The 15,488-nt window shown below is 41.0% G+C and overlaps 1 protein-coding gene and 1 long non-coding RNA gene across 3 annotated transcripts; one reads left to right on the forward strand and one right to left on the reverse strand.

Moving 5' to 3' along the window:
- Positions 1–251: 251 nt before the first annotated feature.
- Positions 252–11,815, reverse strand: LOC306927840 (ras-related protein Rab-6A). 2 transcript variants are annotated; one of them, XM_079507704.1, is made up of 8 exons: positions 11,397–11,815; positions 9,323–9,381; positions 9,144–9,197; positions 8,052–8,157; positions 6,059–6,170; positions 4,234–4,327; positions 2,211–2,277; positions 252–1,860 (listed from the first exon to the last, which is right to left on the reverse strand). In XM_079507704.1, exons 1-8 carry the CDS (start codon positions 11,464–11,466, stop codon positions 1,796–1,798), a joined length of 627 nt encoding a protein of 208 aa, XP_079363830.1. In that variant the 5' UTR covers positions 11,467–11,815; the 3' UTR covers positions 252–1,795. The 2 variants fall into 2 exon arrangements, with proteins under 2 accessions (XP_079363830.1, XP_079363829.1); XM_079507703.1 differs by lacking the exon at positions 4,234–4,327 and adding an exon at positions 4,866–4,959 and having other exon boundaries at positions 11,397–11,811.
- On the forward strand, positions 2,589–3,547 carry LOC306927843. The gene is made up of 3 exons (XR_013790599.1): positions 2,589–2,731; positions 3,111–3,123; positions 3,172–3,547. It is a non-coding gene; the product is annotated as an uncharacterized lncRNA (long non-coding RNA).
- Positions 11,816–15,488: the final 3,673 nt, after the last annotated feature.

Here is a 15,488-nt window from a genome sequence, read left to right on the forward strand (position 1 = left end):
ACCAGGAAGACTCCTTCCCCGGACGGCAACTGGCATCTTTGTGAAACGACTGTGTGGATGCAGTCTTTTCTGCCCTCACTTTTATCCTCAATATGTACTTTGCTCAGCCAATCAAATCATCGCTATGGGGTGATCAGCCAATCACAAGCTAATGTTTGTGTTCACACAAACCCAGAAAGCTGGGAATAGGAGGGCCCTCAAAAACCCAACAACTTACAGGTGTCAAATAAGACAATGACGAGACTTGACAGTGACGTGTACTTTCTTTTTTATTTCCACTTAAAACCAATTCAGACAAAAAAACAAATGTTAAAGACTATGATGCAAAACAACTGGAGTTTCCTCCAGAGGTACATACACACTCAAATTGCACTGTACTGTCAGTCAGCTCAAATAAATTGCATCTGATAAGTAGTAAACAGAATAGGATGATTCATGGAGTCCCAATTACTGTATATTAAGGTGATCGAGATTAAAGAATATTTTAATAGCAATTTAGGACTCATCCAACAAGGGAAGATATTAACAGCCTTAAAAAAAGAAACCGCATCCAGTAGAAATAAATATTACAAGTCATTGTGGATTAAATACACATGTAGAATAATAATCACTAACAAAACAGACCAAAGCCAAAACAAAAAGTAAATTGTTGTTCATATACTTTCATACCAAACAGAACATATCAAACTAGGTAAACCCACAGCCGAGGAAGCCCTCTACAGTTACATTTTAAAAGGCATGTCACCATATCTAATGCTGGGTTTTATAATGATTATGACTCTTAATAGAATATGAAAAATCTCCTGTTTAAACACTAAAATTGCGAGCAATCTTCCCCCCCTATAATAGTTGTTCTCTTTTAGAAAAGTAAAGATCTATCCCAAGAAAAATAAAATAGAAAATGGCAGCAAAGGTAAGGAAGTTTTATTCATCCCGAAGGACAGGTGTGAGGATTAAGGACGGTAATGTGGCTAGTGTGGTGTGGTGTGGTGAACGGTAAACGGTGGTGGTTCTGTGGTTATGTTTGTGTGGTGTTTAGTTTGCAGAGTCATCAGATCATGCAAGTGTGCAGTAGGAGCGCAATCGTGGCTCCAACCAGTGGAGCTCTCATGAGACAGGCAGCTCAGGTTCAAACTCAGTTTAAAACAGGCCCTCAGCTGCCAGCTGTCACTTTAAACCTTTCCAATCGACATAACCTTGCAGCCATTTCAACATTCTATAGAAGACCGTGATAAAAAAAAAAGGATGCATTTGTTGAAAATGAAAATATTTTGTATTGGGTACATGTCATTATCAATACTGTGGATATGAAACTTGGAAGCCATATTTCACTATTGCAGATAGGATTTTAATCTTGCATACCCCAATTTGAATTCACACACAATCCTCCATCAATTTGGCTGCTTGGAACATCAGTAGAATTCTCACATACCTGCTTTCATTTAGACAATCTAGCCCAAGGTGACATTATTCAGTCCATAACTATATTAAATCATTGATCATATTGAATTTGGAAAAATAAGGCTGAGGTCAAGCAGTGAGCATCTTTTCCAAGCACAGCTAAGGTCAGAGGCTGTTCATCAGTCACATCAAAGTATGCAAGTTATTCCAATATATGACACAAAGAATGTTTCCACAATGCTGACAATGACATTATGTAGTGTATTTTCAGACTGTGGCTTTCAAGGTGCTGGTCAAAGGGAGGAGGATGTAGAAAGGTACAGTACAGAGATAGAGTGGGTCTGAGAATATGCAGGTAGGAGAAACAAAGAACGGTAATAATTAGAGGTGGGAATTAACAGGAACAGCCTCCTTCACTGACAGGTTGTTCTGGTGGCTTCTCAAGTTTTATGTCGATCACTGAAGGTAGCAGGTGTTAAGGAAAGAAAGCACTTCAAAGTGTGCATTACATTCACGCACACATTCACACCAATGGTGGAGGACACCGCGCAAAGCACCAACCTGCTCATCGGGAGCAGTTAGGGGTGCAGTGTCTTGCTCAAGGACACTTCGACATTAACCCAGTAGGAGAGCTGGGGATCGAACCGGCAACCAGGAACGTAACGTCTCTCAAGCGACCACCTGAGCCACTTACCCGCACATTGTGTATAGTCATATAATATAGGCATAAAAGGTAATATCTTTAACTGGACAAGCTAATTAGCACTTTCTCCAAGTCATCAAGTCACATACTTGTACTGAAAGGATACTGTCTTCTCTGCTCTTATCCTGTGTGCTGTCCATGCCAGGGAGGGCAGCTGCCACGCGCCGGAAAAGCTGAGCAAGAGAGAAACAAATCTCATCTGTAAAACAACTAAATACAAAAATGTAGTGGGGGAAAAAAGCATACATATATTTGCATAATATGTTTGTTTACACATATGTGTATATACTGTACACATGTTTTCACATACATAGCATATATAATATATCTTTTTAAACACATTTTCTGAGAGAGATAGAAGACAGAAACTAGAAGACTGATAAAGATAAACTGAGGGCATAGAAGAAACGTCGACAGGCAGACAAGACAGGAGTCAGATTCAAACAACCGTATATTTCACCAACATTTTGTCTTGCTCTCAAATGTATCGTGTACTGTGGTGCCTGTCAAAGCTAAGTCCCACGGTTGGCCTGGGGATGGTGTACTGTACACCAGTGGTTCTCAAACCGTTTCAGCTTCCAGCCACTTCAATGACGAGTTTCACAGGGAGAGCATAAGACACGTCGGGTGTGGAGGTTCATGCCATCCTCCCTAGTTGCCCTCCCCACAGGTCGGGTGTGGAGGTTCATGCCATCCTCCCTAGTTGCCCTCCCCACAGGTCGGGTGTGGAGGTTCATGCCATCCTCCCTAGTTGCCCTCCCCACAGGTCGGGTGTGGAGGTTCATGCCATCCTCCCTAGTTGCCCTCCCCACAGGTCGGGTGTGGAGGTTCATGCCATCCTCCCTAGTTGCCCTCCACACAGGTCGGGTGTGGAGGTTCATGCCATCCTCCCTAGTTGCCCTCCCCACAGGTCGGGTGTGGAGGTTCATGCCATCCTCCCTAGTTGCCCTCCCCACAGGTCGGGTGTGGAGGTTCATGCCATCCTCCCTAGTTGCCCTCCCCACAGGTCGGGTGTCGAGGTTCATGCCATCCTCCCTAGTTGCCCTCCCCACAGGTCGGGTGTGGAGGTTCATGCCATCCTCCCTAGTTGCCCTCCCCACAGAACAGGCATCCGCACCAGTGGGAGGTGCTAGCGCAGTGACGAGGACACAATCGCCTGCCAGCTTCTGAGCTTCCCACCAGCGAACACAGACACTTGTGTTTGTGCCAGCCAAGCCAGAGGCACCACTGCTGGCTAAAGCACCAGGGCCTCCGTTGTTAGGGAGCAAGTATTTAATATATTATTATATTTGGCATAATCCGACATAAACTACAACTGCCATTGATTTCAGCTCAGCAGGTGTATGAGGTGCACAGGTGTAAGCCAATATTTGCACTATTATGTAACCATTTCATTTTTCTCAAAGCAGACCATTTCATTTATAGTATTCAGATGTTGCTTTTTTCATTTTTAATCACTTAAGCAATATTAATTGCTAGGTATATATTGCTTGGTATAATATACCAAGCAATATATACCTACATCTACAGGAATGCCTTATGTCTGTACTCTGTATCCATGTTATATAGTACCTACAGAGTACAGTATATCACAGCCTCAAGGCTGTGATATTGCTTTTAGAACAAAAGTGCCAGTAATTAGCAACACGATTTAAACACAATTTTAAAACAAACATTTTATGAATGCAACCAAAACATCTGTCAAACGCAGTGTAAAACAGAATTTCAAAATGAGTTTGACCGTGATTAAAAATGATACATACATTCATGTGAAGATGCTTTGCATGCCCACACATCCATTTAAATCGGCATGCTGGTTGCACGGCAATAGAATTAGTGGTACTATGCCAATCAGATGAGATGATCAAATATGAAACCTGGGGGCAAGGACTACAGGTATTCAAACTCTCACCCAGCACTGGAGATTTAAGATCAAAGGGCTGACCAGTACAAATCACCGCTTGGGATAGATGGGAGAGAATTTGAAGACAACTCTGCAAAAAGCCCAATCAGATTGGGAAAAAAAGCTGACATTCAAAGCAAAAAAATCTATGTGAACACGCGTGCATGTGAAAAATAGAAGCCATCAGATGAGAGCATGAGCACTGCAAACACGCACACGCATCTACCTGTTTGACATTGTAGCCTGTCTTTGCACTCGTTTCAATAAACAGAACATTCATCTCTTTCGCTCTCTGTTCTCCCTCCTCTGTGGTAATCTGTCTGTGATGAGCCACGAGTCACCACACACAGCAGACATACAGACATGGGAACACCACACAGAGCAGACATACAGACATGGGAACGTAGAGTCACCACACACAGCAGACATACAGACCACACACAGCAGACATACAGACATGGGAACGTACCCACACACAGCAGACATACAGACATGGGAACGTACCCAAACATTCCACCACAGACCACACACACAGACAAGGACACAAGGAAAAGAACAACAGAAAGAAAAAAAACAGAACGTAAATACTTTGAAGTGGACGAACAAGCCGTGCCCTTTCCACCTACTGCTACCAGTCTGCCACCTCTGCTCTGGTCTAAAGGTTACCAAAGACATGCCTTGTTCATTTCAGAGTGGCAGGTCGACTCCATGTAGTTGTATTTTTTTGTCAGTTTCTGTTGTGATCAGATTCAGGTTAATGCTCAAATGTGTCTTCCACAACGGGTGACCTTTGGAGGTGGAGCACAGGCGGCAGCATCCACAGCGAGGCCAAAGAGCACAACTCACACACAGCCTTACCTGCTTCACATTGTAGCCCGCTTTAGCACTAGTCTCAATAAACATTACATTTAGTTCTTTGGCCTTCCGCTCACCCTCCTCAATAGATACTTGCCTGTGGTAGATAAGAAAGTTACAGCAAAAAGGCACAGCAAATGGGAAAACATAAATTGCTATATGAAATGTAAGGGTCACCAGAAGGATACTACAGTATCAACAATATTGGATTATCATTTTAAAACGATGTATGACAACGGTATGCATTCAATACCATAATAAAATGCAATCACGTAATATATTGCAAACTGACATACAAACAACATGGTCTTCCATTGAGACTCGATGTAGAATGAACTTCAAAGGAAAGGTTTGGGGATAACATTTTGGAACAGACAGCCCCTACAAGTAAACTAGAACCTGTAGAAGTTATACTGTGCTTATTTGTTCCACTTTTATTGAAAGGCTCCATTACATATCACGTTTTTTTCTGTTCTATTAATTGGTAATACTGTATACTCCAGGGACTGTTTGAAAAATAAAAATAAACAATGCCACCCAACACTAATCTTCACACATCAATGGGATTGAAATCCCACAAATGGCTTGATAGGATGAACATCTTAAAACTCAAACAATACAACAAAAATTGTATTGCTTGCTTCCAAGATCGGACTTCCTACACCCACACTTTCTGATATGAACAATAAGGCCATCACACGGCTAGCACTTTCGATATCAAATGACACTGATCATCCCCTGTATCGCTTCTTTAACCTCATGCCATCTGGACAAAGATACAGAACCTTGCCATGGAAAAAGGTTGTGTTAGTAGGACCTTTGTCCCCTCAGCCATCGCGGCTTTAAACAAACTGCCCCGCCGATAGGATGGTTCTGTACATAGTGGGGACCTCATGTTTTGTTTTTGTATTGTCTTGGTGTTATGTGCTGTGTTGTTTTTGATGTGGGTGTTGAACAGATTGTGAAGACAAATATCCTTCGGGACAATAAAGATTATTATTATTAAAATAGGTTGGTGAAAAAATATCATTCATAATGGCAAGTTAGTTTTCAAGCCGACTCAGGTGGATTTGAGTGACTTCAATGACTTGGTCTTGACCAAATCACTCAAACCCTCCTGACCAACAACCGATGTCCTCACTAGTATTCTCCTTTAGGCTGAGCCCTTCATGACTTGTATCAAGGCAGAAGTTTACCTTTTGTCTGCAAGATCTGTCTTGTTTCCCACCAACATGATGATGACATCACTTCCTCTCTCTGTCCTGACATCATCAATCCATTTTGTGGTTTGCTGGAAGGAGTTGACATCTGGACAGGAAAGAAGAAGAAAAAGAATCACACCCATGTGAAGTGAGGGGCGCTCTTATCATACATCATCTCATTCCGGCCAATCACAATTTCTCACTTTTCTGTCTTCAAATTTGTCTTCAATGTTTGGGTTTACACAAACGTGGAAAGCTGGGCATAGTAGAGCTAGTGCCCCACAAAAAGGGGGACACAGGAAACTCATAATCAACTAACTAATAGTAAGAGAAATCTATGAAAATCTGGGAACTAAATCGTTACCAAGAAATTTCTTCACCAATGTGTTTCTAAAGGTGTCTAATAACATGTACTAAAAGTTTGAAATTCAACTCCCGTGGGAAAGTTGAGTTATTAGCATAATATGTGACCATACCCTTAACATCCTATATAAGGCAAAAAAAGTCCAAATTTCATCATTCTTTAAGTAGCATGTGACATATGAAACTAGGGTGTTTGCATGATTCTGAATCCATTCCAAGCATTAGTTTTGCACAAAAAACACTCCTTGGGAGGAGAACGGCCACACAAACGTGATGAGGTCAGCACATTTGGTCAAGTGGATATGGCCTAATTTAGCCCAAGGAGTGTTTTTTGTGCAAAACTAATGCTTGGAATGGATTCAGAATCATGAAATCACCCTAGTTTCATATGTCACATGCTACTTAAAGAATGATGAAATTTGGACTTTTTTGCCTTATATAGGATGTTAAGGGTATGGTCACATATTATGCTAATAACTCAACTTTCCCACGGGAGTTGAATTTCAAACTTTTAGTACATGTTATTAGACACCTTTAGAAACACATTGGTGAAGAAATTTCTTGGTAACGATTTAGTTCCCAGATTGGTCAAATACCTGATAAAATGCCCTTACTATAATGTGAGTTATAAAGAGAAGACACAAAACAATAATAGGCTAATAAGTAATTAATACATCGAGAACATGTTTGATGTTATTGGGCATTTGTAATGACAACAGCAATTGTTCTGCTTTTTTTTATTAATAGCCCCAGGGCCAGTTCTGTATTAGGGTGGGCAAGTAAAACATAATAGGTAGGTACAGTAGGAAGCTGGTCAGTGGGTGGGTAGCCCAGAGGCTAGACAAGCAGACTAGTAATCCGAAGGTTTCGGGTGCTTGGCCAGATGGCACAAGAATCTGGCCAAATCACAGCTGGCAATCAGAGGGTTGACAGAGTGAAGATCAGATCAGATGCCACCTCCTGCCATTGTGCCCACTGGTATTTTATTCCGTTTTATTCTAATGTTATACATTAGAACAATTTGAAGCAGGATATAAAATATATATTCACATCTACAATATCAGCCTTCTGATAAATTCATCCATGTCTTATTTGGAGATCTTGACCCAAGGGAAGTCAACAACAAATTCCTTAATTTCCTTGATTCATGGTTCGACATGTTTTCTTTATGGTTATAGCAACATATCACAATATTCTTTTAGCAAATATTAAAAGCTCTCCTGTGAACTAACTGTTCAAAAGCGTTTATATTTCAGGGAATCACAAAAGGCAAGGACTGATCCTTGCCTTTTGTGATTCCCTGAAATATAAACCCAGTCTCTCCTCTCACTTGCTGGAGAGAGAGACTGATAAGGTGAAGACAATTCAACTCTGGCAGCGGGCAGGTTGAACAGATGAACACACTTGCGAGTTTCGCAACATATCTTTCGCAAAATATCTAGCCATTTTGAATTAACTTGTGAGGGCTTTTGCTTTAAATTAAATCAATAATAATCAATTTTAATCTTCCCAAGACTATAAAAGCAAACATGCAAATCCTGTAGCTATTGCTGAGATACTTATACAAGCACAATTTATAACATAGCTTGAGTGTGTGTGCGTGAACATGGGAAAGGGAACCTACTTGTGATGTCGTATACTACGACGGCAGCGGCTGAGTCACGAATGTAACTAGGTATGAGGCTGCGGAATCGCTCCTGGCCGGCAGTGTCCCACAGCTGCAACCTGATCTGTGGGGTGGAGGGGGTCGGGTGGAAGCGAGGGGTGGGAGGATAAATAAAAGAAGGGGAAAAGAAAAACACAGGATGGATGAAAACAAAATGACAAACGAGGTCAGGAAAAACAAAATTAAAAAAAGGAAAATCATGTTTAAAAAAAGTAAAGAAAGCTGAATGTAGCCATAAGAATGGGAAAAGGAGATGCAAGATGGACAGTTCAAGAGAGACAGAGGATAGCAGAGGAAAGCAGAGAGCGAGTTGTGTGCAGATACTGAGTGACCAGCAGAGAGTGTGCTGTCTAGATTTGGGGAGAATAATTATTTTTTTCATCAAATAATGCTGCGTTCACAGTCACACTGCGTTCAAAACAACCAAGTGTGGTCAGCTACGCTGTCGCAGAGTTTCCGTCGAACTGATTGTCCTTTAGTACAGAGAAGACGGTGAGAGAACTTAACAGAACTGAACAAAACAGGGAGAGTAACACGCAGCAAAGGCTATCGGGCTCAGGGATCGAACCCAACTGCTGACTCACTGTCAAGGCCAGAAAGTAGTAGTTTTTGCCACTCAGTAGGTGTTCCCACATAACTTCCAGGTATGATGATGATGTCACATGCATACCCTCTATTGTGAGCGATGCTGAATAAGGCAGGTCTCCAGACTTTTTTTTCACCACCGTCCCAAAATACAATTTTAACTGTCCCCAAAAGTTGTCTTTGTCCCTTCTGCGTCCCAGTGGGAAAGAAGTTTTATCTTTGCATAAATATTTTAATGTCTCCTGGATGACAGGGCATCGTTAGTCATCCAGTAGTAAGTAAGGTTTTTCATTTCAAGGGAGGAAAGGAACAATCAAACAGAAGGAGGTGGTTCTGGGTATCCACCGTGTATTACTTAACTGCTAAAGAAATCACAGAGCAAAGTTAAGACAGTAATTAAAACTTTGTACATGCTACTTTATATGTTGGCATTTGTAATGTGTAAGTCAGTATACAAAAACTTACTGTTCTGTCTTCAAGGTACATGGTTTTCGACAAGAAATCTATTCCTATCGTTGCCTGAAAATGAACATCAGGTCAGATAATGATAAGAAAAGTATACATAAAAAATATACACACCACATAAACATATGAATATTAATGGGATACATGTCAGTCAGTAACTCTAGAGTTGTTCATCTCACCTGGTAAGTATTGTCAAAGCTGTCATACATGAACCTGGTTATCAGAGAAGTCTTCCCCACTGAAGAGAAAAAAACACACAAAACAAATGTAAACACTATGACCATCACACTTTTATATCAGTTTATTGTTATTTCCTAAAACGGTAATTTGCTGATGTGAAGTTAATAGATGATGGTGGATGCTAGCAATATTCTACTTAGTTCTACAAGCAGGAATCGTAATATAGGAGCACAAATGCCATCACAGACTGATTCAATGCATTGACTGAAGAAAAAAAAAAGAACGAAAAAAAAAGGAAACCCCCAAACAAGATACAGGTATATGTACTCGCCTTGGATTGTCTGTCTGTCTGTATATTTAGGTCAAGTATGTCAACAGAACAATCACTGTCCTCCACAACTGGCAATGTTCCCCTGCTTTCCTGTCTGCTTACATTCTGGAGTGAATACTGGAATTACTGTCTGCAGAGTGGTATATATCTAGTTACTACATGGGGCACTGGTTACCATAGAGACAACAGGATTCAGAAGGCCTTTCTTCAGTTTCTTGTGTGTTTTTTATCTGACTTGCTGGTGAAGTACAGACTTGTAATACAGTCAGTTGGTAATAGTAGGAAGGAAGAGGTATCACAGCTCTGGGAAGCTAGCAGCAATAAGCAACATGAAGTGCCAACTGCCAACGGCACAGTGTTGTGTGGTTTATGAACTACAGTCCAAAGTGTGAACCACATGGCTAATGCTAAAAACATGTTATAAAACTAAGCCCGGGTATCGAGACTACCCACTTACTGATTGATGTTTTCATTATTAACTAAAATGCATATGCAATGCATGACCATATATTTTACCCATCTGTCAAAAGGATCAGACTTATTATTGCCATTGTTGAGCACAAATGTCTGTGCAAACCGAGTGCCAAGTGTTTGGGAGTAGGAGGGAGCTAGGGTTAAAAGGAACCTGTTACAACAACTCTACTAATTGCTGGTTCCAGCAGCTAGCTATTCAGCCAGTTTTTACAGAGGAATTTAAAGTTAATAAATTATAATAATGGACTGAATGGAGCTAATTGACTTAAGGCTTGCAGATAAGTCCTATTTAAAAAAAAAAGTGTACAAGGCAAGCTCACAATGGCTGTGTGTGTGCTTTCCTCATTTACACACATTAAAATGCCCAAAATAGGGATGCCAGCTAGGTTTAAAGTTATTAAGACCGTTCAAAAGACAGTGAAACATTGTGTAATGCCCAGTGAAGGGTGTGTTGTGATGATGTGATCTCATTCTCAACACAGCGAACACACACACACACACACACACACACACACGCCCTGACTGTGACAGTCAGTGTGACTCATCCTCTGATTTCCAGAAGTGACACAGCCCGTGGTGAAAAATCTGAAGGCTCGCTTAGTATTGTAAACACAACTAAGCACATTAACAAGTCAAGTATGCCTGAGCAGGTTCTCTCACTACAGGTTCCTAGAGCCCCTGTCCTGATCCTGAAAATTGCCTGTCATAAACTTCAAGCCTTGAGGCAGTGCCAGAACAGGAGAGGAATGTCATGGGAGGGATCTGCATCCTTTCATCAGTTTAAACCCCTCTGTAGGTGGGCAAAGCAAATACTTGATTTCCAGCTGACATTTGTACTAAAGCTTGATCTCTCTAGTCTAGTTCATCTTTTTTTTATTTGAAATCTGACCACGAATAGTTGACCACCCCCCATCCCCCCATAAATGAGACCTGTGGAACTTTTGACAGCTAACGTTAACTAGTAGTCTATAATGTATATGTAATAAGTTACCAAACTTAATCAATTATTCAGAGTGGAAAGTACAAAGAGTTTAGTTACACATAGAAAAGACAAACAGGGCAGTTAGCCAAGATAGCTTGCTGACGTTGTCAGACTAGTACCATTAAGTTAAGTGTAATGTTACGCAGCTAGCTAGCTCACTGTCTGACGTTAATCACCCAACAACACAGAGGCTTATACACACTCGTTAACGTGTTATTATTAATTAATAATACACAGGTCTTCAACTTGTGTCACACCAACAACCCCGTGGAATCATCACACTCACCGCTCTGCTCCCCGAGAAACACCAACTTAAATTTCCTCAGAGGATTCCCGAAGTCTCCGGCCGCAGACATGATGAAGTGAACCTGACCGACCGAGCTTTACTCTGTGTCAGATCACTAGCCAGCCAGCTAACGCTAGCTAACCAGTTGGCAATATTCAAAGTTCCTTCCTGGCTCCGTGGACGTTTAGCCAATGTGTCAATCAACGCCGCACGCAGGCACCCCTTCTTTATTACGACGACTCGTGTTATGCACCAATTCTTTCAGAATCTCGGACACGCCTGGGATAACTAAACTACAGCGAGTGTGTCGTTATCCTGTGCACTTTTATTCTGACATGTCTAGCTAAAACTTACTTAGCCACTGCTAGAGCATTTTTTCTTGTTCTTCACGTGAAGCTTGACGTTGCATGCTGCATCTCAAGCTGTGTGCCGCCGTCTAGAGGCGATGGAGAGTAGCTCTATTTTGTTCAATGATTTTTTTTTCTTCATAAAATGGTATTGCAAGTAGTAAGTAACCACAACGGTGCGCGCCCTAATTACTTAACTGCTGAGTGGCGTGCAGCTTTACTTTGTATTGTATTTAATTACATGTACAGCAAAGTGATGCAATGCTAGTATGATGTACAGACTAGTGCACCATGCAGGCAGGCACCGTAGGAACATTTGAGTGTGTATAGTCTCGATACACACACAAGAGGGCGTATTAACACTGCACCAAAACGTATTATTACTACAAGAGAAGAGACCCAAGAGCCTGAGGTAATGATTTGTCTCAGTGGTATAATATTGCCCACAAATACAATAAGGCCATTGAATAAACCTGTAATGAAAATACCCAAACCATGACCTGCAATAGTTCATAAGGAAACTTTGGATGCTTAACAAAAAAAGGCAGGTGTATAATTGGGCACCCGACTGGCTTAACAGAGTAGCCTAAATCATATATGGGATGCAAGACACATTTTCTTGAAAACAGACAATAAACTTACCAACTTATATTTTGCACCGAGCACAATGTTGTATTTTAATGCTAGGTGGTGTATCACGGAAAGATCTCAATTCATTGTTGTCCCCGCAGGAGGTCCCTGCTGAGCATGATTATGATTTCTATGTAGAAATCATCATCATGTGTAATAATGTAATGATACTTTTCAAATGGGATTTATCTATGATACCAGATGAGAAAGGCTGGGACCGAGGCTATACCAAGGGAGACTTGAGATGGTCAATAGATGGCAGCATTTATAACATCATCAGTCATACTGAGTTGTAAAAAAAAAAAAAAAGGTTCCCTTCCCCTGTGATGCACTGGACTCTGTGCTTTATTGTACTACAGGTAACATTTAAAGTTAAATAAAAAAGGAAGAAACAAGAAAATAATTTGCTGAATACACTTTAACCTCTATTCTGAACCAAGCACTTCTGCAAGGTGAAATCAACAACCAAAGTCTCCATGAAGTTACTTTAAGTGTGAGCAGCTTATCTTACAGCTGTCCAAGGCTACGTTTAAATTAAAGAAAGACAAAGCCTGTTTCTATCCACCAATTAACTTAACTTAAGGATAAAGCAATAATAAAAAATCTGGCATACCCAAAATGGGAACGCCAGGTGGTTAACCTTTATTGATGGAATATTAGGTTGCTTTGTTAGTGGGAAGAATGGCTTCTGCATACTGTTGCAAGTTTGTTGAGAAAGCTTCTGAGTCATAAGGGCAATGTACACATTCATTAATTACAATCATAATGCATTAGATGCACTTGTATTCACTGGTAGCCCACCATGCAGCCAACTGGTATTACTCATCATTGCTGGTAACATACTGAATACTTTATTAGTCAGAAATATTAACAGTGTGTTAGCCGCCCTACAGTAAGACATTAAAGGTCCTACACCATGAATTTCAACTTTTCCCACTTTTTTTGAGTGGTGCCTCCGCTCCATTACGCAGCTATGTGTGTCCCTATACGTACGTGTGTGTATACAGTATGTCTGTCTCTGTGTCCGAGCACGGAAAGCTGCAACATGGTAACTCTGTCATTTCTTGACCGTTTTGGACGCGGGAAGGCTCGCCAGAACCGGGCCAGCCCCTGGGCGTGTTCCTGGGGGTCTGGATGTTCCAGGGACCCCCCGGGGACCCACCAGCACGGTAACCCTGTAATTTTTTCGTAACCGTTTCAGACACGGGTGGCTCGTCGGAGCCACCCGTGTCTGAAGATATATGGACTGAAATAAAAGGATAACAAAAACGAGTGGTGATTTAGGCTCTCCTTAAACCATTAGAAATACATTTGAGGGACATAAACAATATTATATTCAAATATGAAATAAAGTTTTCAAATGCAAGTTTGTACCGGTAGTTCCTTTAAGGCTTAAAGGATAACACAAAACAGTCCTGTGGACTTGTTTCCATTGTGGTCTTATGTGTTTAATTAATCAACATAGCATAGGAAATTTAACACAACAATACATATCATCAACAAATTCAAATATATAAATTTACAAAGCAAAAAAGGAGAAACGGCGGCAGTGAAGAATGTCCTTGTTTGTCAGGCCAATTTAGAAAGAACAGTGAGTGATTCACATCATTTAGTATGGTGTCAGCCTGTCAGGGCATTCCACATTTTACAGGTATGAGGATATTGAGGGCACTGTCCCTTTGACTATTGTAAACACCAAGCATTGATATTTGCTTGTCTTCTACCCTGAGCCATCCATCCCAAACTATAAGTAAATTGGAATTAGGTGGGTCATGGGCTTAATGCCAAGAAGTAGTCGTATCAGTTTGTTTTGGGATGTCTGAAGCTTAGTTTTGAGTGACATTGAGATGTTGGAGAACCAAGAGGTGCAAGCATAATCAAAATGGCATTGAACAAAAATCTTGTTCTTTGATTGACTTTCTCCATCACCTTTGATGTCACTTCTTCACCTGTCAGTTTGTTGTCAAGAATACAGCCCAAATAGGTAACCTTATCTTTGCTTGAGATTACTATTATCGTCAACTCTGACCTTGAAATCATTTGCATTACTGAGGGCATGTTTGGACCTAAAAAGAATGGATTCTGTTTTACCAAGGTAATGACAGTTTGCTGTCGGAAAGCCAAGTGCGGATTTTGCTGAGTTCAGAACTGAGGGCTTCCTTAACTTCCTGAAGGATTTTGACCTCGGCCGAGGCCAGGAGTGCTGAGTCATCAGCGAACAAGAACAAATTGCAGTTCCAGGCTGCTTTCATGTCGTTAATGTATAGAAGGAACAGTAACAGCCCTAGTATGCTTCCTCATGGGAGATCGGATCTGATCATGAGTCATTGACGAAAGCTATTCTTATAGCGTTAGCAGTATACTCTCATTTCTTCAGATTAAATATTCATCAGAATCATACTTATTTATTATTGACCTGTCCTTTGTTGCAAGGATACATGTTAAATGGTTCATATATAGCGCCTTTATCCAAAGCACTTTACAATGTGCATTACATTCACCATTTACACACACCGGTGGTTGACTCAACCATGCAAGGCACCAACCTTCTCATCAGGAGCAGTTAGAGGTTCAGCGTCTTGCTCAATTAAGGACACTTAAACACTAACCCGTAACCCAGGGAGAGCCTGCATGGGCTCGAACCGCTTCGGAACCGGAAACATTCTGATTCCCAAGCCGCCCCCCAACCTCCTGATCCACTGCTGCCCAGATAGCCATGAGGATAGCTTTATATAACAGTTTTATAATGTTAAATTAAAATATAGTGTTTTAGAACTTAAACAAAGCTGTGTTAAGATTTTTTTCTTCTGTTATTTCAAGAAAATATAGCTGGATATCTCCAATCACGTCATATCTTTTTGGGACATATACCATAACTATTCTGATTTCACCAATGTCATTATGATATGAATAAAGTGTTTGTGGCATCTGAGTAAAAGTACAGTGTGTGTGGTGATTTAATGCCTTCATGACTGTGTGAATACAGTATGTGTGTGTTTATGCATGCTTGAGATGGCTGTTCTAGGTCACTGATGACACACCTGCCCCTCTCTCTCTCTCTCTCTCTCTCTCTCTCTCTCTCTCTCACATGTGCCATCCAGCACAGAACTCTCTT

This window comes from Electrona antarctica (genome assembly GCF_951216825.1).
Source record: "Electrona antarctica genome assembly, chromosome: 8".
In the NCBI taxonomy this organism is placed as follows: Eukaryota; Metazoa; Chordata; class Actinopteri; order Myctophiformes; family Myctophidae; genus Electrona; species Electrona antarctica.